The sequence below is a fragment of the Dunckerocampus dactyliophorus genome, chromosome 5, assembly GCF_027744805.1.
Source record: "Dunckerocampus dactyliophorus isolate RoL2022-P2 chromosome 5, RoL_Ddac_1.1, whole genome shotgun sequence".
Taxonomy (NCBI): domain Eukaryota; kingdom Metazoa; phylum Chordata; class Actinopteri; order Syngnathiformes; family Syngnathidae; genus Dunckerocampus; species Dunckerocampus dactyliophorus.
The window spans coordinates 2,217,088-2,240,458 of record NC_072823.1 but is presented as its reverse complement, the minus strand read 5'-3'; the positions used below and the strand labels follow the sequence as shown (position 1 = coordinate 2,240,458).

At 42.7% G+C, this 23,371-nt stretch overlaps 1 protein-coding gene across 1 annotated transcript; it reads left to right on the top strand.

Moving 5' to 3' along the window:
- Window positions 1-1,407: 1,407 nt before the first annotated feature.
- On the top strand, window positions 1,408-23,326 carry LOC129181592 (1-phosphatidylinositol 4,5-bisphosphate phosphodiesterase zeta-1-like). Its single transcript, XM_054776983.1, has 11 exons — window positions 1,408-1,597; window positions 3,234-3,435; window positions 7,142-7,286; window positions 8,098-8,250; window positions 12,296-12,494; window positions 12,636-12,770; window positions 13,317-13,433; window positions 17,477-17,649; window positions 18,802-18,928; window positions 21,507-21,656; window positions 23,244-23,326. The coding sequence occupies exons 1-11, from the start codon at window positions 1,408-1,410 to the stop codon at window positions 23,324-23,326; spliced, it is 1,674 nt and encodes a 557-aa protein (XP_054632958.1).
- Window positions 23,327-23,371: the final 45 nt, after the last annotated feature.

The window sequence follows — 23,371 nt, the reverse complement described above, 5'->3', positions numbered from 1 at the left end:
ACATAGGGTAGTTTCAGCAAAAACACCTGATTTTGACCAAAAAACAGAGTAAAACCAGCTTTTTCTGCAGCGAAGCAAATTCAAGCAGAGTGACGGTGGGGTCTGCTGGATGTGGGGATGAATCCCTGCTGCTGGCCGATCCATACGGCAGCCCCTTGTCAGAAGAATCAGGGTCGGGTTCTGAGTCACCCGACTCTGAACTGCTTTCGGTGTCAGGCTCCCGTGTCGCGCCACATGGCTCAGCAACGTTAACCACTAGCTTGTTGCTTGGGCTGCCATTGTCAAATGCATTTGTGTCTACGTCACCTACATCAGCCATGTCACCTCTTTCTTTCACGATCGCGTCACTACTGAAGGCAGATCCACCGCCAGACAAGCTCTGTGACAGTGTTAGCTGCCTGTGTTTTTTTATCTCCGCTCGATTTCTGCATGTGTTTCGCCATTTTCCTCTCTCAACCCACAATCTGTCTTCTTCATAGAAAATCGGTCGCAGCCGGTTGAAGGAAAAAAGAAGTGTTGCCCCCTACTGGGACAGAAATACATAGCCTGCAAGTCAGAAATTCACACACAAGATGAATAAGACTTTGCTCTGTAGCTCCCGCTGTGAAAGAGTTAAAGACATTGAAAGTATACAATGTGAAGGTACTCGCGACTACCGAATGAAATTGGAAGATCTATGAACTAAGGGAATTGGAGTCACAGCACACAACTATAGTGGGTTCAAGGACCACACAACAAAGTGTGAAATGTCAGCGCTTAAGAAAAAACATCAGTAAAAACTGTGGGCTTCCTAACAGTGGTACATATATGCTGTACATTTGACCTGTACCATCATGTCTTTGTGATATCATTACCCACTTAAGGTGAACGTAAAAAAAACAACAAAAAAAACCCCCGCCTATTTTTGGAGAAAAAAAAAAACTGACCAAAAATGTTGGCAAATATGTGGGATCCATTGTAAGGTACTGTGTTACCTACTAATAAATATCATCAATAATGAATACATTTTATTTCTAAAATTAAAAATACCTCCGTCATTAAATTCAGCTCTAGAGCCCTCCCCATTTCTCTTCAATTGCCAATGTTCACTCGCAGCACAATCCAGGTTTAAGCCCTAAATATGCCTCACACACTTTTTAAACACATTTAAAGTACACAATGTGTTGGTACTCACCTCTAACACGGCAGTTTGTTTTTTTTCGGTGGTTTAATTACGCTGTGGGCAAGTTAAATGTGTTTCACTTTTGCATCTCAGTACACAACTATGGTGCGTTCAGGGAACATCGGTAACACCGAATGTCACCTCAAAAATGTTTTGAGTTCACTGAAAGGCTGCGAACTACGAGAAAATGGTCGGGACAGAGTAAGAGTACAACTGTACTTAAGTATGGTGGTTTGCAGATCGCAATGAAGAAAAGCAAGGCCCCGTCCACCAGGAGAGGAGAAATCCAGAACCTCTTTCAAAGTTATGCCTCAGGCCAGCCTGTGCTACCAGCCTGCTCCCTACTCAGGTTCCTCCACAAGGAGCAGTTGGAGGCGACTGCAGACGAGGGCACGGCGGAAAGTTTGATCGAGAGATATGAAATTGAGGAGACAGGTGAGCAAAGAGCACCTGCTCGTCTAGAGGCTGTTATTAGTTCGTGCCTCGGGGAGAAGACTGGCTTTGATGTCCAACACAGCCATTTGCTGTGAACCACAACACTTCACTGATCACAATACGGTCTGTGATACGTAACATACAGTACATTAGCGTTGGGCGATACTTCAAATTTTGGTATCGATCTGATACCAATTGAAAACAGAGCCAGTATTGCAAATAGTGATACCAATGCTTTTTACTTTTGCTTTTTGAGATTTTGCGAGCTCATGAAATGATTTTGAGAATTTGTTGATCATGATTATAAACCAGAAAAACACAGCATCAGATACTTCTATCAAAAAATGTGTGTGCAATTGAACAATATATAGTGTTGTGAAAAAGTGTTTGCTCCCCTCCTGATTTCTTACTTTTTGCATGTTTGTCACACTTAAATGTTTCAGATCTTCAAACAAATTTGAGTCAATGACAACACAACTGAACACAAAATGCAGTTTTTAAATGAAACTTTTTATCACTTAGGGAGAAAAACAATCCAAACCTACATGGCCCTGTGTGAAAAAGTGATCACGCAATTGTTAAAACATAACTGACATTAATTGAGATCTATCAGTCTGGAAAAGGTTAGACAGCCATTTCTAAAGCTTTGGGACTCCAGCAAACCACAGTGAGAGCCATTATCCACAAATGGTGAAACCATGGGACAGTGGTGAACCTTCCCAGAAGTGGCAAGCCAATCAAAATGACCCCAAGAGCACAACAACGACTCATCCAAGAGGTCACAAAAGACCCCACAACAACATCCAAAGAACTGCAGGCTTCAATTAAGGTTGGTGTTCATGACTCCACTATAAGAAAGACACTGGACAAAAATGGCCTGCATGGCAAAGTTCCAAGACCAAAACCACTGCTGAGCAAAAACAACATTCTCAGTTTTGCCAGAAAACATCTTGATGATGATGATGGGAAGAACTGTGGTCTGACGAGACAAAAGTTAAACTTTTTGTAAGGTGTGTGTCCCATTACATCCGGCATAAAATTAACACCACATTTCAGAAAAAAAAGATCATACCAACAATAAAATATGGTGGTGGTAGTGTGATGTAGTGTCATGGTCTGAGGCTGTTTTGCTGCCTCGGGACCTGGAAGACTTGCTGTGGTAAATGCTAAGACGTCCTGAAGGAGAATGTCCGGCCATCTGTTCGTGACCTGTAGCTGAAACCAACTTACGTTCTTCACATTTAAGTGTGACAATCATGCAAAAACTAAAAATAAATAAGGAAGGGGGCAAACACTTTTTCACACTAATGTACCGTGTTAATACAACAATGCAGGTGGCTCTCAGTTTACATTGTTCCGTGTTACAACGTTCCATAAATTAAATCAAAACATAATTTTGGTCAGTAAATACGAGACTCCGCCCACTCCTTCCAGTGGAACCTTTTAAATTCCAACACAAAAGTGGTCAACCTCCAGCTTGTTTGGATGTATTAGCAAGTTTTACCAAATGTTTACGTATTGTCTCCTTCAAAAGTGTACAGGCACTGTTAATGATGATATCCTGTAGCCTCGACTATAGTAAGGTGAGCAGGCGAGGGACATCTAATTGTGACCTTGCTTGCTCATGCTCTTCCAGCCATAGAAAGTCAGTCCATGACGTTTGAAGGCTTCCTCCGCTACATGGAATCCAAAGACTGCAGTCTGTTTGACCAGGCCCACACATCAGTGTACCAAGACATGGACCAGCCGCTCACCAGTTACTTCATCTCCTCCTCGCACAACACCTACCTGACAGGAGATCAACTCGTAGGCAAAAGCCACTTGGATGCTTATATCTGGTAAAGCTGACGCTCAGAGTTTGTTTTTACTCAGGCCGTCAGATCAACAAGTAGAAAAGCACATTGTGCCAACTAGACAAGCAGCTCTTAGTGTCTTTCTTTGCTCTTCGTTTATGAAGACATGTTTGGCCTGTGATTGACTGGTGACCGAACGGTCCAGCGTGTACCCCGCGTCTCACCTACAGTACATCAGCTGGGATCGGCTCCAGCTGCATCGCCGTGATCTTTTGTGGCCACGCATATTCATACATTCTTTGCATGCCACCCACCAGACAAGAGAAAGGAATGAATTTTCACTTCTCAATGTGTGCTGTAAACCCTCAAAACCTTAACATTCTTTTGTTGCTGTCATTCGGTTTGTCGCCACAGATGAACATGATTTGTTTGGCTTAGTTTTTATGTTGGATGCCGTCCCTGATGATCGCCATTGACTGAATGTCGGGGCTTTACCTGGGAATCAAACCAACTGCATCTGCACAAAGGGCAGCAGCATGTACCACCACACCACCAAACCTGCTTTGGTCGATCCTCCTTATAACGATAACCCGTCTATATCGTGAGCCATTGGTCGATCTTTGGGACTTTGCCAGTCAATCGTGAGAATTTTAGAAAAAAAATGAATGACTACATCAGTGCCCTCCTCTCCCGGAGAGTGACCACTGAACATGCCCGTATGCCTCGCCGCCCTCCAGGCACACAACCCGCAATCCCGCCAAAAACTCCGTCCCCACAACCTGGCCCGCCCAGTACCAGTGCATGCACACCGGATCACCTCACCGTGCAAGCATGCAGAGGTTAAGCAGGGAGAGAGAGTGACAGAGCACAGCAATGTGCCTGAGGACACAACAGTAGTTACTGCAAGTTAAAATGGCTCAAAACCTGCCATTGCTACCTCAAAATTAAGGCACAAATATAACTCCATAGACGTGCACCTCCAAAAAAACCTTTGAGCTGCGGCTCGTTAGGAATGCATTTACCAGTCTCTCTCTCCTCACCATTGCTCGCCAACAACACTGAGCCAACAAGCCAGTTGTGGTTTGCTCATATAGAGCCAAACCCCACGAGCCCGACCGACCCCGACAAAGATCCACAAAAGTAGGGGTGTCCTAAGTAAGGCTCATTTGCCATTGCATCACTGCAGAAACAAAATAAAATCAAAAATAAATAAAACAGCAAAAATGGTAGAAATAGGGCAAAAAGTACAATGAGGAAAGGCTGAAATGGCTGAAATAAATAAATATATACTGTTATGTATTGTGGTTGCGGGGGGAACATCTTGTGTAATGGATGCCAGCCTGTGAGGCTGTGCAAGAGTACGTTGGTAAAACCTCACACCCTCTGCCTTGAGAGCTGTGCTGAACACGCGGTCCACAGTCCGGGATTTTGGGCCGTGTGGTCAGCGCTCTCGTCTCCTATTGCGAAGGTCCTGTGTTCGGTCCCCGGTGAGGGCAGAGCGAAGCAGGGTGGGTTACACTTGCACAAGTTCAGGGCCAAGGTCTCAAAACGGCTGGTGACCACTGGTCAATATCAACCAACTCAAGTCCCGGTCGATTGTGTACTACAGCCGAAGAGTGGGACCGCCAAGGTCCTCGCTTTCGGCTCCCACCCAACTTACTCTGCACGCAACGCCTTTGACCACTCCCGCGAGAGGTGAGCTCATTGGCGTGGGGGCCCATGTTGGCCCGTCAGACTGTGCCCGGCTGGGCCCCATGGATGCTCCACCTTCAGGCCCGGCTCCAGAGGGTTGCCCCAGTGACCAGCATCTAGGTGAGGGAAAACTTGGTCCATATATGTTGCTCGTCATGGGGGACTATTTGTTCTATACTGTGTCATTTGTGGTGAAGAGAGAGCAAAGCTCTCAATTTACCCGTTGATCTACGTTCTAATTCTCACCAATGGTCATCAGCTTTGGGTAGTGACCGAAAAGACTCGATTGCAGGTAAAAACGGCCAAAATGACTTTTCTTAGTAAAGTGGCTAGGCTCTTCCTTAGCGATAAGAAGAGAAGCACTGTCATCCAGGACGAACTGAGTAAAACAGCTGCTCCTCCAGATGAGGTGGATCAGGCCTCTGGTCAGGATGCCTCCCAGACGTCCCCCTGGGGAGGTGTCCCGACCAGACTGATATCCAATATCAATAATGGATCAGGACACCCCTAATATGTAGTATTCTATACAGACCACTAGGTGTCAGCACTGTGACTGTAATGTTCCATAAGACACACAGGATCCACACTTGGGTGCTCACTGCAACAACAGGCCTTTCTTGCAAATTTGAATTATCTGACAACAGGCGCAATAATACTTAACACAGGCTCCTGTTGCGGCCACACCAAGCTAAAACTCAACTCCGAACCCCCGACGTCACTTCCTGTGCGCTCCCACACTTAAGTCCCCTAGCACTGGAACACATTTACAGCAACACACATTCTGTGCATTACATGGCCATATATAGTACATTGGGTAATACAAGTGTCACGATGACCATTTCACTTCTAATCATGTTAAAAACTGTATTTAGAAGAGCGTAAACAGGTTTTCTATGCTCTAAAATTTCTAAATAAGGAATCCTACTGCAGGGAAAGTCACTGATCACAGTTGGGTCTGGAACCAATTAACCACAATAAACAATGGATTACCGTACATTAATACTATTTGATGCAACTAGATATCGACACCATTATTATAGTCAATAAAAAAAAACTGTACAATCGTTTCATTTCATTTCAAAGCAAGTTACCTTCAGTTTGTTGTTTGCCCTTTGGTAAAAAATTCAAATGATTGGCTTAAAGCAGGGGGGGTATCTATGTGTATTATATAAGACATATTTTGGAATATTACACTAAATTGCTCTGTCACATATACAGTAACACAAGATAAGATGTTTCTTCAGCCGGTAAGCATATATTGACCTACAGGGGTTGGTTTTAACATCTTGAATACATGAAATGTACCAAAGCGGCCCCCTGCAGCATTCTACTTTTCTGTGGGAAACTTTTGGCAGCAAGCATTCTGATTTTCCCACACAATTTGTTTATGTATAAAGTGACATACACTGAGACATAATTGCTGAATCGTCGTTACTGGTACACAAGGAAAAATGTGTTGAAAAGTAGGTTGGTACGCACATTTTGAGATCCGTCATGATGAAAACACCAAAAGTTGTCGTGATGAGAACATGTCTTACCCGGATGCTTTTCCTTTCTGTGCTGTGAGGCAGCTGTGGCTCCTGTATGGGACAATGGAAATGATTAGAAAAAGGGACTATTGAGAATGAGGAAACGTTGGCTGATCAGCCTGGCAAAAAGGGGGTCTCACACAGGGTGTAGAACCAGTAGCGGCTGTAGCTTCAATGACGCCCTGTGTGAGACCCCCTTTGGCAATCTCTGTTGTAATTTATTTTCTCACCTTCTAATTAACCTGAGGGCTCAGGCCCAGCAGTGAACTCACATCCCTCAGTACTCGGCTTGGTTTTATCCACTTCATGTGAGCAACACATTTATCCTGACCTAATGCAAAAATACGTGCTGAGCAAAAATAAATATGAATCTATTTTCTGCGCCCCCGAGAGAATGCCGCTCTGCGCAATTGCCCATGTGGCTTATAGCTACAACATCCACTTGGTAGAATCCTCCAATCCAGCTGCTTGACAGAATATGAGCAATGCACATGTCTTTAGTGTGTAATGTGTGCACGTGTGTGGCACAGTGCTCTGAGGAAAGGCTGTCGATGTCTGGAAATAGACTGCTGGGATGGACCAGGTATGGAGCCTATCGTCTACCATGGTTACACTCTGACAACCAAGATACTCTTCAAGGACGTCATCACCACAGTGGAGCAGCACGCCTTTGAGGTATAACACTCAGTGGGGTGTTTTTTCCCTTGACTAGCACCCCTGTTGTCTTGTCATTGTTTGCCCCCCGCCTCCCGACTGAGCCAATTCATCTGTAGCAGCACTTTTAGACCCTGTCCACACAGGAACGTTCTGGGGATTTTTTTTTGGCGGGTTGAAAAAAAATTTGTGTCCACACTGTGCCGGACTCGTAAATAGTGGCATCCAGACGGGAATGGATGACTGGCTGAAAATGATGTAATTACACAAGGCAGACCAATTTGTGGTGCTGTGAACAGACACGTAACCACATGACACACCAAACCACAGAAGAAGAAAGACCGCATGCGCATAATGTTGTTGCCTTCCGGTTTCCAAGGCTCGTCTAGACTTAGGACAAAGTCGAATGAATTTTACGAGTCATTTTGGAGTAGAAGACAAAATATCAGGAGAATAACGACTGGGGTGAGTCCGTCTAAATATTTGGATGTTACGTTGGCTTATCGTCAACGCTCACTTCTGGTCACGTGATGGCGATGGATCGGTGACGTCATCGTTTCTGGAAAAACTGTGGTTCGGCTGTCCCTACAAAAAACGACATGTTGGCATTTTCAGATTTTCCCACTCTGGAAACCGTTTTCAAAAAATACTGTTTCGAGGCACCCAGAACGCCGTTTCCATGCGGATGACAGGCTGAAACAATAAAATACTTTACCGTTTAGACCTGAAAACGTTTCCGTGCGGAAAGCCCCTTAATTGCAAGTTGTATTTAGGTTTTGTGTTTTGCAGAGCCCAGGATGCCACTGATACCTCTATGATTGATTTCTGGCAGGTGTCCGTTTACCCGGTGATCCTGTCATTGGAGAACCATTGTTCTAAGGAGCAGCAGGAGGTCATGGCCCTCTACCTCACCTCTATACTGGGGGACAAGCTACTTAATGTTCGATTGGATCACCCCACCACTGGAGACCTCCCAAGTCCAAATGTAAGTGTAACGTACGGAGACCAGCCCTGGACCTGTTCTGTCTCAATCCCACGATCACAGATCCCCACTGGTTGAGAGTTGAGCAGCACTTGTCAACGAGCTAAAAGCCCGTTGACAACAGTGTCAGCACTTAAGGCATCTGGGAGTGCGGTTTACACAACATACAGTATAACTGCCCAGCCACACGAGCTGACATCCAATGCACCTGCTGTCCTAAACCCCACAGCACCAATACAACATGCGAGGACTTACCCTATACCTGGCCGGACTCGATCCTACTTTCATAGATCCCCACTGATTGAGAGCTGAGCAGCACTGGCCAACAAGCTAACAGCCTGTCCAAGCAGAGTGCTTAAGGCATCAGGGAGTGAGGTTTGCACAGTGTACTATCACACGGCCCCACTAGCTGGCATCCGTTGCATAAGACTTTGAGTAATGTTGAAAGTCCTCATTCTTCACCTTTTCAAGACATTTTGGACAGTTCTATACTTCTGCTTAACTTTCAGCTCTTCAACTTTGTGGGAACAGTTTGCGGAAGACCCTTTCCCAGTGCACAAATGACGACGCTCTCCTCCATTTGCAAACCTGTTTCATCTCAAAATGATTCAAGTTCAAGCAATGTTTAATTCTGCTCCAGCTTTTAAGAGTTCCAAGCCACTTGAACTTTTCCCGACTTCTCCCGTGAAAGCACTGAGTTATCCAATGACTGAAAGTAGCCTGGCAGATGCTTGCAGCCCCCTCTAGCACATAGCCAGATGAGGTGGATGAAGGGCTTTTGTCTGAGAATGGTTGCTTTTGGTGTTCTTTGTCGACTGAGAGCTCCTCCTGCTTCTCATTTGGAATTTATTGCAGGAGAGCATTTTCACTGAGTGCAGTCTTGACTCGTGATTCTTTAAAGCATCTTCAAGAAATGCCATCTATGTCTCCAAAAAAACCTGCTATCTCTTTGACAACCCGTGTTTTATGCAAACTGACTTGCAAGTATACAAGTACAGATCTGTCCTGCGGATGGTCCTTTATTTTAAACACCTAAACAGAAATCCCTGCTCGGTCATCTTGTATCTTTGCAGACGATCTGTCAGTCTCAAGAAGTAAATGCATATTTTTTAGGCTATATACTATATTCTATAAATCTTACAATAATAATATGGGGTTGTCATACCAAACCAAGGCTTGCTGAACAACAATCACTGCTCACTGTCTTGTATCTCTCAGCTCGATCTGTCAGTGTCAGTCACTGCCGGTCAAACAACGTACTTGTTCTGGCCGATTTTTTGTGTGTCTTATATCATACTGATCACAACACAATATCAGTGAATGTTATTGTGAATATTTCACTTTCTCCACTTCATTTCACTCAGATTTTATAGTCGTTTACTGGCAGATGACAGCAGTATGACAAAAATGTGTAATTAAATGAATACTTTATGGTATTGCTGTCACAGAAGACTGTCAGACTATCAGAGGAGGCGTGGCAGCTTCAGAAAAATTAACAAAAACATCTGTTATTCAGACCTCCTAAGCTGAATTCAGTTATGTTTAAAAGCTAAATGAATTGCTTTTCAGTTTTTATTGTCTGGAGTGAGCAGAACACAGTGCATCAAATATGCTCCAGAAAATGAGTCTTTCATGGAGTATTGGGAGTAGTAACTGTGCCACACTTTGAAAACCCCTGCTCTAAATATCATAAAATACAGTGGACCCTGTGTAACTCATCAAAGTCCACCGTGTTGCTTTTATTACTAAAAAGTGACCTAATTTTCCAGCCTTTGTATTGAGTTCTAGACTCCTCTAGAGCAGCTACACATGATAACCCGAACAGAAAGCTTTCTAGATGTTTCAGATGCACCTCTTTCTGCAGTGCTTCCTGCCTCACGCCCAAACGGTCTGTGTAATTTACACCACTCTTAGACCTCCTCCTTTTACGCCTCCCGGCGAGCCCACTTCGCTGTGATTGGACACACTCCCAAGCGCTTTTGTCAACATCAAATTTGAGACCCAAAGCACAATTTTTTTCTATTAAAAATGGGTTTGTTCATGTCTGTGTGGTATAGTTAACTACATCATCGCGCAGGTGTTTTGGCAAAAGCAGATCTGCGGTTGTGTGGCATACTCAGACAGGTCTGGACAGTTCTCAGGAACTTTCTTACCACTTCCCAGCCTCATCTGCTTGGAGACTGATGGTGATTTGGTGGTTTGTGTAGTGTGATAAGTGTGATGACGCACGTGTGTGTTTGATCTGCAATACAATGCCCTGCAGAAGTATTGGAACGGTGAGGCCAATTTCTTTAGTTTTGCTGAGACGAGAAAGCAACGTTTCAACTTTTATTTCCAGAATTTACACTTGGATCGGATGCGCAGCTTAGAAAATAGCACCTTTTGTTTGAACCCAAAAGTATAACGTGACTGACAGGCGTGTTTTGTATTTCATCGCTAATTCAGTCAATAAAGAGCACTAAATGTCTACGCTCAGTTTCAGATTGTTTGAGAACAACATGAAGACTGGAAAACCTGTCTAGAGGTAAAAATCTACCAATTGTGAATCTGATAGAAGATGCAAATTAATCAGTACTGAATTTTGAGACAAAAAGTATTATGGACTGGCTCGTCTCTGTACGTTTGGCAAATTCCAGCCTGACCTTCGTATACTTCTGCTAATGAGTGGTTTGCATCGTCTGGTGGAGCCATTATACTAGGGATGTCCGATAATATTGATCCACCGATATTAGCGGCCCAATATTGGCATAAAAATGTAATTATTGGTAAATATCCATTATATAAGGAAAACTGATTTAAAAAACTGATTTAAGTAGGCCTACGGGCCTACGGGCTCCCATACCTGCCGTACTGGCTGTCTAGTGCGGACACTACTTGGAAGTACTTCGTCACATCCTGTGTTATTCCTTGCAGTCGGAACTGGGCTGAACTCCATCTGTTGAAACCACGAGAGTGGGTTGTGTGGCCAAAAGTCGGGCAACATAACTGTCACGGCGCAGATAGCACCGATGATAGTCAACTCGTTAGCTTGCAGCGGCGCCAGGACGGCCTCGTTGACACTGTCGTCGGTTGACATTTTTACCCACGTCGAGGGTCACCGAATGTGGAGATGCAATTCACGAGACAGGAGACACGATCACTTTACTCTCCAATCAACAAGCAACAACACTCTAGCAACAGCTAAGTGGCTACAACAGCCTCTTCACCCAGAAACAAAAGTAGCGTACACTTGTTGAATGTTGAAAACAATATCGTGGGTCACCACAATGTTTTAATTCCACGACAGGAGATACGTGATGCTACACATAGGGGTATCCGTTGATATTGGAATCGGAAATTGAGATATCTGCATTTTGGATATCGGCAATAAAAACAATATCGGACATCCCGACACCCTACTTTTGTTCATGAAGGCTTCTATGAAAGGTAGAATGAAGGTGGGACCTTCATTCCTGCCCTCTGCAGGTTGTTGCTGATGCCACAGTTGTTTTAGGCTTATGTTTTTCTCTGTCTTCCTGTTTGACGGCTGTCAATACACGAGTGGTTTCTTTCGCCTTCAGGACATTCCAAATGGTTGTAGCGGCTATGACCAAGGTTTGTGCAATGGTTCTGATTGTTTTTCCAGATTTTCTCTCAGACTCACAATTACTTGTTCTTATGGTTTTTGTGTTGTTTTCACCTCTAAATGCGGTCTACACAGGCAAACCCTATCCTGCCCAATCTGAAACTCAGCGCAGACCTTCAGTGCTATTTATTGATTGAATAAGCAATGTGATAAAACACACCTGGGCAACAAAGCACACCTGTCAGTCACATGTTCCAATACTTTTATTTACAAGAAAAATGGATGGGTATCTTCTAAGTTGTGCACCCATTCCAGATGTAAAAACATGGAAATAAAAGCTGAAATGTTGATTTCTGGTCTCATATTTGTCTTTAGACGTCAAACCCAGATGTTTTCAGTCTACAGCAAAAATAAAGCCTTTGACCTCCCTGTTCCAATACTGCAGTTCCATTTGCATTCATGTGTGTGTTGTGTGTCACACAGGACCTAAAGTATAAGATCCTCATCAAGAACAAAAAGCTAAAACCTCGTGCTAAGATAGAGGCAAGGACAGAGGCAGACGAGAGTGGAGATGAGGGCGAGGAGGAGGAGGAGCAGGAGGAGGAGGAGGAGGAAGAGGACGATCAACCGAGCAAAGCGAGGTTTTGGTCTCCCAGAAAGACGGCGTCCAAGAAGAAAGTGAGTCAGATTGCAGGCTTGACATGAACATGAACAAGCTGAGATGAGATGAGGCGGGATGATGTCACACTTGTAATGATGCGACGACTGTTGTCTTGTCTCTGTCCTCAACGCCGCGAGTAGAAGAAGAAGGTGGTGGTGGCAGACGCTCTGTCCGACCTTGTCATATACACCGTGTCTGTCAAGTTCATCAGCTTCAGTCATTCCAAAGACAGCCAGAACTCCTGTGAGAACACATCTATGGCAGAGAAAAAAGCCCGCAAGTTGGCCAAAGTTTCAGGTATAAAGTAAGCAGGTCTACGCTACGGTGGTCAATAGGAACAAACGTGCAGCAAAGTCCAAACACTCCAAACACAAAAAACAAATACAGCGGGGAAATGCTGCAATCCCATAAATGCTGCTGGGTCAAAAGCAAATGCAAAAGGAAACTGCTGCAAATGCCAGGCATGCACAAACCAGCCACAATTACACTTATTAATCCTGAACAAGGCCACTCGTGTGTGAGTGATAGTAAGAAAAGCTCTGACTTTATTGTGGAGAAACCTGTTGGTTGCTAGTACAACAATTCAGACAATACAGACTATTTTTTAGGGGAAAAATAGTCTTTACTTATATTAGCCTTCCAGCTTTTTGTAGTCTTATCAAGTTTAGATACTGTATATGTAAATAGCCCTTAAAAAGCTTATTGTAAAGTGGTACTAAATAGATCATGAGCACAAGCGTGAATGTTGGTCTCAGCATTGCATTTGTGCACACTGCGACTATTCACAAAATGAGGACATGTGGATTTTCACCTTTTGAATGGGTCACATCCTTTTTTCTGTAGGCAAGGATTTTGTTCAACACAATCAGAAGTTCCTCAGCAGGATTTATCCAGCAGGCTCTAGGACGTCTTCCTCTAACTATAACCCTCAGGAGTTTTGGAACGTCGGCTCGCAGCTCGGTGGGTCCAAGGGACTGACTATGCACAACATGGACAAGAAAATGCCATTCACATCAATGAGGTGCACATCTAATGAAAAGCATGTACAGTAATCCCTCCTTTGTCGCAATTAACGGGTTCCAGACCCGACCGTGATAAGTGGGATTCCTTCGTTATAAGTGTAATATTTTTGTAGTTAGAGCTTGTTTACGACCTTCTAAATACAGACTTTAACATTATTAGAACCCTCTAGTAATGAAATAATTAGGGGTGTCCTGAGCCTGGCTTGTCAACAAATTTTGCTGGTCGATAATTGTGCTACACATTATTGTCGATAAACGATTTTATCGGCATTTTTTTCATTAACTATATGGCCTAATGTAAGCCGGTGTGTCTGGCTTGCCGCTTCCCTCAGCTCACTGTGATAGGTTTTATCTTTGTTTTATTGTTTGTTGTGAGGACCATCGACTCTCTGATGGTGTATGATCGTCAGGAATTACTTAAAATCCACGACATTGTGGCCGCCTGTGCTAAACAAGAGTACGGGGGGCCAAATAAACCGCATCCCTCTTACCCAGCTGACGTGCCAGAGTTCCTTCTGCGGGGGGAGCCGTTGCTTCCCAGAAAAACGTGGACGCAAGGGGACACGGGTTGGCAGACTTGTGAAGCATAAAGCCTGGCTGGCACAAGGTGGTGCGGTTCCCACATAATGTTCCGAGAGACTACGAGGACTGTTCACCGCTTCGTCTCCCAGCACAAGTTGGTCCTGTTCCCCTTTTTCAAATGCAACATATCGGTGTGTTGGTGTTCATGTTCATGTATTGGGATGTGGCATTTGCCTTAAAAATATGTAGCATATGCTGGCTCTCCGAACTAACTTGCTAGCACTCTGTGCTCTGTATCCACGCACTATTAGATCACATTGACAAAGTGCAAAACTTGTCATGCACAAGTTTCCTGTGGTGGCACAGAACCGGGGAAGTTCAATACGATCAAACTCGTCGCACATTTGAAGCCGCGTTACACGGGAAACTCCCACGGGACAACAAGAGGTCATTTCCTCTGGCAGGAAAGATGACCAGCCCCTGTTGGTGGTGAGTGAAGTTGGGTTTAAACTCTCAATTGAGACCCTGTAGACCCTGGCTGTTTTATGCCGGGCCGCCACTGCATTGTGGGTAAAACTACACCCCACATGCTTAAAGAAGTAGATGGGTCCGTTTTTCCTCATACTTACTCTTGCTGATTATTCTGTTTGAGTAATTTCACTTTATCAAGCTTTTTCCAACATTCAACACCACAAAATAAGTAATACAAGTATTTATGATCAGTGCCAATATGGCATTGGTCGATATTCAAGGCTTCAATATCGGATCGGAAGTGAAAAAGTTGTATCATGACACCCCTAGGAATAACACCACTATAGCCACTTTTACTCTGCAGTGGCTATTGTCTCATCAGTGTAACGTTACGGACACCAAGTGACTTATGTAGAATACATACTGTACATCACACACGTCACTTCCCAGGCCCCCGGCCCTTAAAGGCGCACACAATGTCTGTATTTTGATTCATGTAGTCATTTTTATGCTTGAAAATGCTTCATTTAGGCCAAAATGAATTCATTTTTGACATATATTAGACACAGGGATACAGGGATATAGACACAGGGCGCAATGTTTGAACCACGGTGTAGCGAGGGACGACTCTCCCACCTGCAAACTGGAGTTAACTCAGACGCCCGTACAAATACCTACTTTTGGCACACTGGTCACCCCACCCCAAACCCCCCAGCTGGCTTGACGTTCTCCAATTTCAGATCAACATTTGCAATAAAAGTGGCTGTCATAATTGTCGTATTAGATACAACTCCAGAACCCTCCCTCCCTCTCTCCAATTTGCCTCACACACTTATTGAAATCTATAGAGTCTCACTACTAATGAACCACAATGCAAGATGATTTAACACATAGAATCTGTGTCGTGATGGCGAAGTTATATATAAATTTCACTTTTACGTCTTTGCATACAACTATAGTGCTCTCAAGGACTGCCGAACAAAGTGCGTAATCTCATCGCTTCATGAAAAAAACATTTATCAGAGAAGCATAAAAATAGACATGCAAAAATTGTGGGCTTTTATCAACAGTAGTACATGTTTAAGGCCGTATGAAATCAGTATTTCTTCCCAAATTCCATTTTTTCTGTTAAAATTTTTTAGAATTGCATTTTTTTTTTTGCCTTTTTCCACTTATTTTACCGGCATACAGTGTATGTTATTTGGGTTAGTGAACAAAATGTCCATTAATTAATTGCAAAAATGCTTACATTTATTGATGTAAGACATCACTGGCCCATTTTGCCCAGTAATTGAGAAACAGATATAGCTTGGTTAGCCTTGGCGCATATTGCTACAAAACCTTCAACAAACTGTACTGCCCGTGTTTGTGGTTAAGGAAGATGTAGTCACAGATGAAATATTTTTATCACACCCTTATTTCGTTGACACAATTAAGATCAATTTGGCAAACAGCGCTCTTATTTTGAAGGCAGGAAGTGTGTTGTGTGTGTTGAGAACGACTGTTGATACGATCTGGGTGCAAGAGTAAACGTGCCTCTCGTCTTTTTTCAATCAGGAATGTGAAATGTGAAATGGTGAAATGGTCCTTACATTGAAGTGGTAAAACACAACACGGTGAAAATGATCCACCTTGAGTTGGGTGCACACACACACACACACACACACACACACACACACACACACACACACAGCTGCACTAGCACACACTGCTAAACTAAGCTAACCCCGCGAGCTTCCATTCCAGAGGAGTTTCCAAGGTTTTTCACTGCCGTTTTGACATATTTAGGAGAGTTTGTGAGGAGATTCCCCCACAGTTGAGCGGTCCGGCGGGGAAATACTTCCCCACACAAACTTTCCCTCTTCTCACGATGTCATCACTTCATTCATGTCACTTTCCGCGAGATTCTGTGTTTAACAGTAAATTCCATTTTAACTGGCCAATTCTGTGATTTCGATAACGTGGAAATCATAGGGCCCGACATGCATGCTGTACATTTGACCTGCATTATCACATATTTATAAATGATGACTGCCTTATGTTGAATGAGGTGTGTTTTCCGTGGGGGCAAAAAAGGGCCTTCTAGCACTCATGAACATGCAGCAGTGAACTCGTCAGCCCTTTCGAAAAGTTCCAGACGAAATACTTGTTAATACAGTCATTTAAAGTGTTCGGATTCAAAGCCTAAAGACAGCTCTTATGTCACGGGGGGAAAAAAAAAGACTGCGTTGGCTTTGTAACATCAAAAGGGAATATGAATATGGTAAATTAGCAGTGAAAGGAACATTCCCTTCCAGTCCGCAGCCTGACCACCGAATCTGTGTTTCACCTGGAGACGAACTAAAATGGTTTCTAAAATTGATTTCACCCCTCCTGGAATGCGTTTCTGTTTTTCTTCCTTTACTTCAGCCGGGTCAAATTCAAACTTCTGCTCTTTCTGATTTCTTCTGAGCTGTAGTTCAAATGAGCAAGACATTGCAACATGTGCATGATAAAACACTAAAAGTCGCAACCTTGATGCGTCTACTACAGTTTTGTCCTGCGCTGCTGTCCCCTCGCTCTCTCTGGCTGCCAGAAAAGTGAGCCTGACATGAAAGCTTGCAGATTGCTGGCCCGATATTCTAAAGGATGCTGCAGCGGCAAGCAGGCTTGTTGATCAACCCCACTGAAGTCAGCAGAAAGTCTTCTGCATAAACGAGTCACGATGATGATGACGTGGTTGAAAGTTGGCAGCAAGATCACATCTGTTCTCTCATTGTCATCTGCCGTGTGTGTTCACCACACGCAGTGTGAAAGAACATTTGTGCTTTCTGCACAGTCGGTGCTCTTGAACGCCTCCCTGATGCAACATACAGTATTGTTGCAGTTGCATTTCAAGACATTGTATCATGTAGTTCCCCTCCTGCACAACAAACCAAAGCACTCAGGACACACAAGAAAAGACAGAGCCTTATTTTAATTAGTCATTTTCATTCTTCTGTTTTGCAGTGGCACTCAATTTCCAGTCCCTGGGATTGCCAATGGACCTTAATGATGGCCGTTTCCAGGACAATGGGGGCTGTGGTTACATCTTAAAGCCTGCGGTTCTCACATCCAGTGACAAGAGCTTTGATCCTGGCTGCAGCCAACGCGGCGTGCAACCGACACACCTGCTGCTCAAGGTACAGCTGTGACACAGCCTTCCACACTGACGCCATTAGTGGAATTTGGATCAGTGCAAAGCAGGGGTGTCCAAGGGGTGTTTTTCCACTGATGGGACACACTTTTGATACAAGATGCCAAAACCAATCCAGTGTAGGTTTTGCAAAAATGTCATTGGAAAAACTTTAACACTGAAAAATAAAACAAACCAGATAGGGGAGATATGAAAAAGAAGAATGAGAATAAATGAAAGTAGCCCGTTGTGAGATAATTCAAACCTGCAATAAAAGCCTGCTGGTCCGGTGATCAAGTCTGGCGCTTGTGTGTCTCACCAAACATTACGGTAACATTACTGACACAAAGTGACCAGCGTAGAATACTACATATCATCCCAGCGTCTTTGAATGAGTCTTTCAAATGCCTCATGTTTGTATTTTAGTTCATTTAGTCATTTTTATGCCTGTGTAACTCTAACTGCCACTAAATGGCTCTCAGGCTGCACTTGGAGACCTCTGCTTTACATAATTTAACACTAGCTTGCCCACTGGATGGAGGAAGTTCTTAGAAATGAATCTGCAATATGTGTATGGAGTACACGTACACACGGTATCAAACAAAGAAACAGCCTAAGCGATCCTTTCAGTGTGGACAAAAGCACACTCGAGATCATCAAACAATAAATCTTCTTAGCTGCGTGTATGAAATATGAATGTGTTATGAGGGGTGTGGGGGGGAGTGGGTGGCATCACCTTTGTTGACATTGTCTCCATTCATTATTTGATCATTCCAAGGGGAAACCTTGCAATCTGGAGTCAACGCTGCGGGAATCCGGAGCAGCATTCAGTGATGCAAATTTGTAAATTATTCATATGTTCAGGAAAACAATACCCCCTCCCCCCCAGCCCCAAGCTCTCCACGAAGCTTCCTTGCTTCTGTTTAGCATAACACAGTCAGTCTGTTTTTTTTCAAATGGCCAGATTTTACATGTGTAACAATGACCATGCACATTATGATGGACATGTGCAGATTAGTCCTCTCAATAAGAGTACACTGGTAGGCTGCGCTACAGGACCACCAGCAAATGGCGAAAAAAACAGGAGTGAATGTATTTAAAACACAACATGTATTGGTACTCGCCACGAATGAATGATAATGTAAGTGCCAATCCACAGGTGATCAGTGGCTCCAACCTACCACTTCCCAGGAGTGGTAAGGCTCTGGACCCTTTCGTCAGAGTGGAGATCCATGGGATTGCGTCGGACTGCAACAGAAAAACCACACACACAGTCAAAAACAACTGTAAGTACTTCACAGTGTGACACACGCTTGTAGGACTCATCCTTTTGGCAGGCTAGACCAGTGGTGTGGGGCCATTTGTGACCCGCGGATGGATTTTTTTGATTTTTTTTTATTGGCCCATGACACGGTCAAAAAATATAATTTTGCAAAAAAAAGTTTTAAAAAAAAAGTTTACAAGAATAGAAGTTGTCATATTATGAGGTAAATGTCATTTTAGTAGCATAAAGTTGAAAAATTAAAAGGAAAAAGATGGGGGTTTCATTTTAAATATTATGAGCAATAAAAACTAGGAAAATTAGGTTGCGGAAAAAGTTTTGCTACAAAAATAAAGTCAAAATATTATGGGAATAAAGTCATAATAAGATGAAAATTGAGGGCGAACAAAATCCATATATATATACACTCCTGATCAAAATCTTAAGACCAGTTGAAAAATTGCTAGAATTAGCATTTTGCAAATTTTGGATCTTAATGAGGTTTTAAGTAGAGCTACAATATGCAAAAACAAGAAGGGGGAGTGAAACAAAAAGCACTTTGAAAAAGTCATTTAATGAAAGCAACAATTAAACTGAAGTAGGCTGTTTATCAGCTGATCAAAAGTTTAAGACCGTCGCTCAAAAAATAACAAAAAACTCTCCAAACCAGAACAAAAAATGTTCTCAGTAGGACTCAGTAATGAGGAGCTCCACCGTTCTTGTTCATCACTTCAAAATGGCTTTGGGCATGCTTGATGCCAGTGTTTCCAGGAGGCTAGTGGGAACATTGCTCCAAATGGTGAAGATGGCTTCACCAAGGGCATCAACTGTCTGGAACTGATGGCCATTTTTATCAACTTCCCTTGCCATCCATCCCCAAATGTTCTCTATGGGATTTAAATGAGGGGAACATGCAGGATGGTCCACAAGAGTGATGTTATTCTCCCTGAAGAAGTCCTTGGTCAAGCGAGCATTGTGAACTGCAGCGTTGTCCCGTTGAAGAACCCAGCTGTTACCACACAGACGAGGGTCATGAGGGATGCCCGCTGCAACATCTGCACGTAAGCGGCCGCCGTTTGACGACCCCGCACCAACTGAAGCTCCGGTGTTCCACTGAATGAAAAAGCACCCCAGATCATGATGGACCCCCCTCCACATCATCTCAGGTGGGATCTCCTTGTCATGCCAGTAACGTTGGAAGCCATCTGGACCGTCAAGGTTACATTTTTTTTTCATCAAAGAACAAAACATGTTTCCACCTTTCAATGTCCCATGTTTGATGCCTTTTGTTTTTTAAACCCTTTTCCGGCAGATGCCGTCTGATGGTTATTGCGCTGCAGTCGGCACCAGTAAGGGCCTTAATGTGGGTGGAAGGCCACCCTATGTCTTGATTGACAGCCAATCGGATCCTCCGGCTCAGCGCAGGTGTGACTTTTTTGTTCCATAATGTTCAGGATCTTTCAAAAAATGTAGAATGACTGATTTACTGCTCCCAAGCTCAGCAGCCATGGCACGCTGCAAGAGGCCTTGCTTATGCAGCTCTGCAATCCCACCACGTTCAAAAAGAGAAAGCTTCTTAGCTTTACCATCAGGAGGGCATGACAGTGTGAATGCATGACAGAAAATGAACATTTTGAGCAGATTTTGGCTTTTATAGCCTGTGGTCTTAAACTTTTGATCAGCTGATAAACAATCTATTTCAGTTTTTGTTTTTTATTTTTGTTTAAATTACAAGTTCCAAATGTTTTGTTTCACTCCCCCTTCTTGTTTTTGCATATTGTAGCTCTACTTCAAACCTCATTAAGATCCAAATGTGCAAAATGAAAATTCTAGCAATTTTTCAACTGGTATTAATATTTTTATCAGGAGTGTGTGTGTATATATATATATATAATATATATATATATATATATATATATATATATATATATATATATATATATATATATATATATATATTTTTTTTTTTTTTTTTTTTACCCAACAGCCGAAATGGAAATTTAAAAGAAAGAAAAAAACAAATCCAACAGCCAAAATGGAAAAACAGCTGTAATATTATGAGAATAAAGTCAAAATATTATGGGAATAAAGTCATAATTAAAAGAAATTTGAAAGAAAGAAAAAAATAATTATAAAGTATAAAAAATATATAAAAAATATATTTAAAAAAAACAGCTGAAATGGAAAAACAGCTGTAATTTTAAGAGAATACATTCAAAATATTAAGAGAAAAAAAGCCATATTCTAACGAGAAGAAAGTCACAATTTTACAAGAATAAACTCATAATATTATGAAGCATAGAGTTGAAATATGGGGAAAAAAATCCTGATTTGTTTTGTAATATTGTGAGAAAGAAACTAAACAAATGTGAAATTATGGGAATCATAATATTACGAAAACAAAATTTACTATGATTATTTCAGAAGAAAGAAATATTTGGGGAAAAAAGTTGATGCTAATAATGTTTTTCACAAAGTTGAGATGCATTTTCTTCTTGAAATATAACCTCAAAAGCTCCCTCTCTCAGCATTCACACATCATTTCTGACGGCATTGCACTTACCAGCTCATTAAGAGATTAAAGAAGCTGATGACAATTGCAGCTCTGAATCCTTACTGGGACGCCGACATGAACTTCCGCATCAGCATTCCCGACCTGTGCCTGGTCCGCTTCTGTGTCCGCGACCAGACCGGTTTCCTGTCCAGTGACTTTGTTGGCCAGTACACGCTGCCCTTCCACAGCCTGAAGAAAGGTGAGCCACTGGGGACACTCGGGTTGGGCCGTACTGCAACTTTTGGTATCTGTCTGATGCCAAGTAAATAAGGGTGAGGAAAAAACACAAATATTTGTGAAAATAAACATACTAGCAGAAAAGAACTGAAAAATAACAATCTCATCATACTAGGGTCGATACCTGGGCCAATATCGCTATGAAGTGCCTTTCGTCGCTCAGTCATCATGACAAGTAGCGATGCACGTGACTTTGGGATGTCCCTCACACCGCTCTGCTAACTACACTGTGTGTAATAAGTTAATTATTACATCAATTTGTTTTTTGCACGGTTTTATTGTCAACAAGCATCGGTCATTTTGATCGTGCATATTCTATTTTCATAATCAATTTACTGTAAAGCTTTTGCACGTCCCCGAAACTGCTGTCCACCCTGTCATTATGGGATAACCGGCCCTTTAAGAAACCCTCTCATGTTTTCAGTGACATGACTACAAGCATTTTGTCTTTCTTCACTGGAGGCTGAAACAGTGGCTAGTTGCAAAGTAAGTATTTACATTTAGCCCATTTCATCATATTGTGTGTGTGTGTCTCTCTCATTGGATGTTGTGAAGATTCACAAGTCCCTCTCTGTCATTGCGAAATATATTTACTATCAAGTCATATCAAAGCTTTTTAGGAATACGCTTGCTAAAGAGTGTACAGTGAGCTTGCTATCTGACGCATGTTGCTCACTGAAGGGCCACCATGTGCTCATTGAATGATAACATGTCAAAAATGGCTACCCTGGCGCCACTGAAGGCCCAGGTATGAAATTCACCTCCACTGGTTTATCACACCTGAGTTCCATTTTGGAGCCACGCCCATGCCTCATTACTGCCACACCTGTTCTCAATCAAGAAATCACTTAAATAGGACCTGGATGACAAAGTGAAGTACACAAAAAGATCCTCAAAAGCTAGACATCATGCAGAGATCTAAGCATTTTGTGTTCAGCTGTGTTGTTGACTAATATTCAAATTTGATGATCGGAAACATTTAAGTGTGACAAAAATGCAAGAAAATAAATTGGGAAGCAGGCAACTATACATACTGTACAAATGAGGGCGAAATAGCGTTTGAAAGTTTCACCAGATGTTAGATTTTATTCAGAAAAGAAACCATAGTTTGCCATAGTTCCGTTATTAACCAAATACTTCTATTAAATATATTTTGTAGAAAAAGGGTCTAAAAAGTTTTATGAAAACTTACATTTTATAGTCAATATATATTTACAATGTATTTACTTTAAATATGTCCACGACAGGGTGGACATATTTGGCAGTTTTCATGTACTGTCGTTGCTGGCAGTTCTAATATGCGGGGGAGCGTGACCAACATGCATTTCCAACAGCATAACATCTACTTAATGCAATGAATGTGAAGTTCGATGGAAAATCTCAGCTATTTTGGGGACACTTAATGGTGATATTGACCCACCTTGATATCAATACAATCGGTATTTGGATCGATCCGCCCTCACCCTGGATTACTTTGAGTAGAGTTTGGTGGGTAAATACTCTTCTTTATAGAATGTTGATTTTTCACACATTCCTTTTTCACCTCCAGGCTATCGGTGGGTACCTCTCCGGTCCCAAGACGGATGCAGCCTGGATCCAGCCTCTCTTTTTGTTTTTGTCTGGTATTCCTAAAAACAGCTGCATAGTGCGCAAACACACACACACACACACACACTT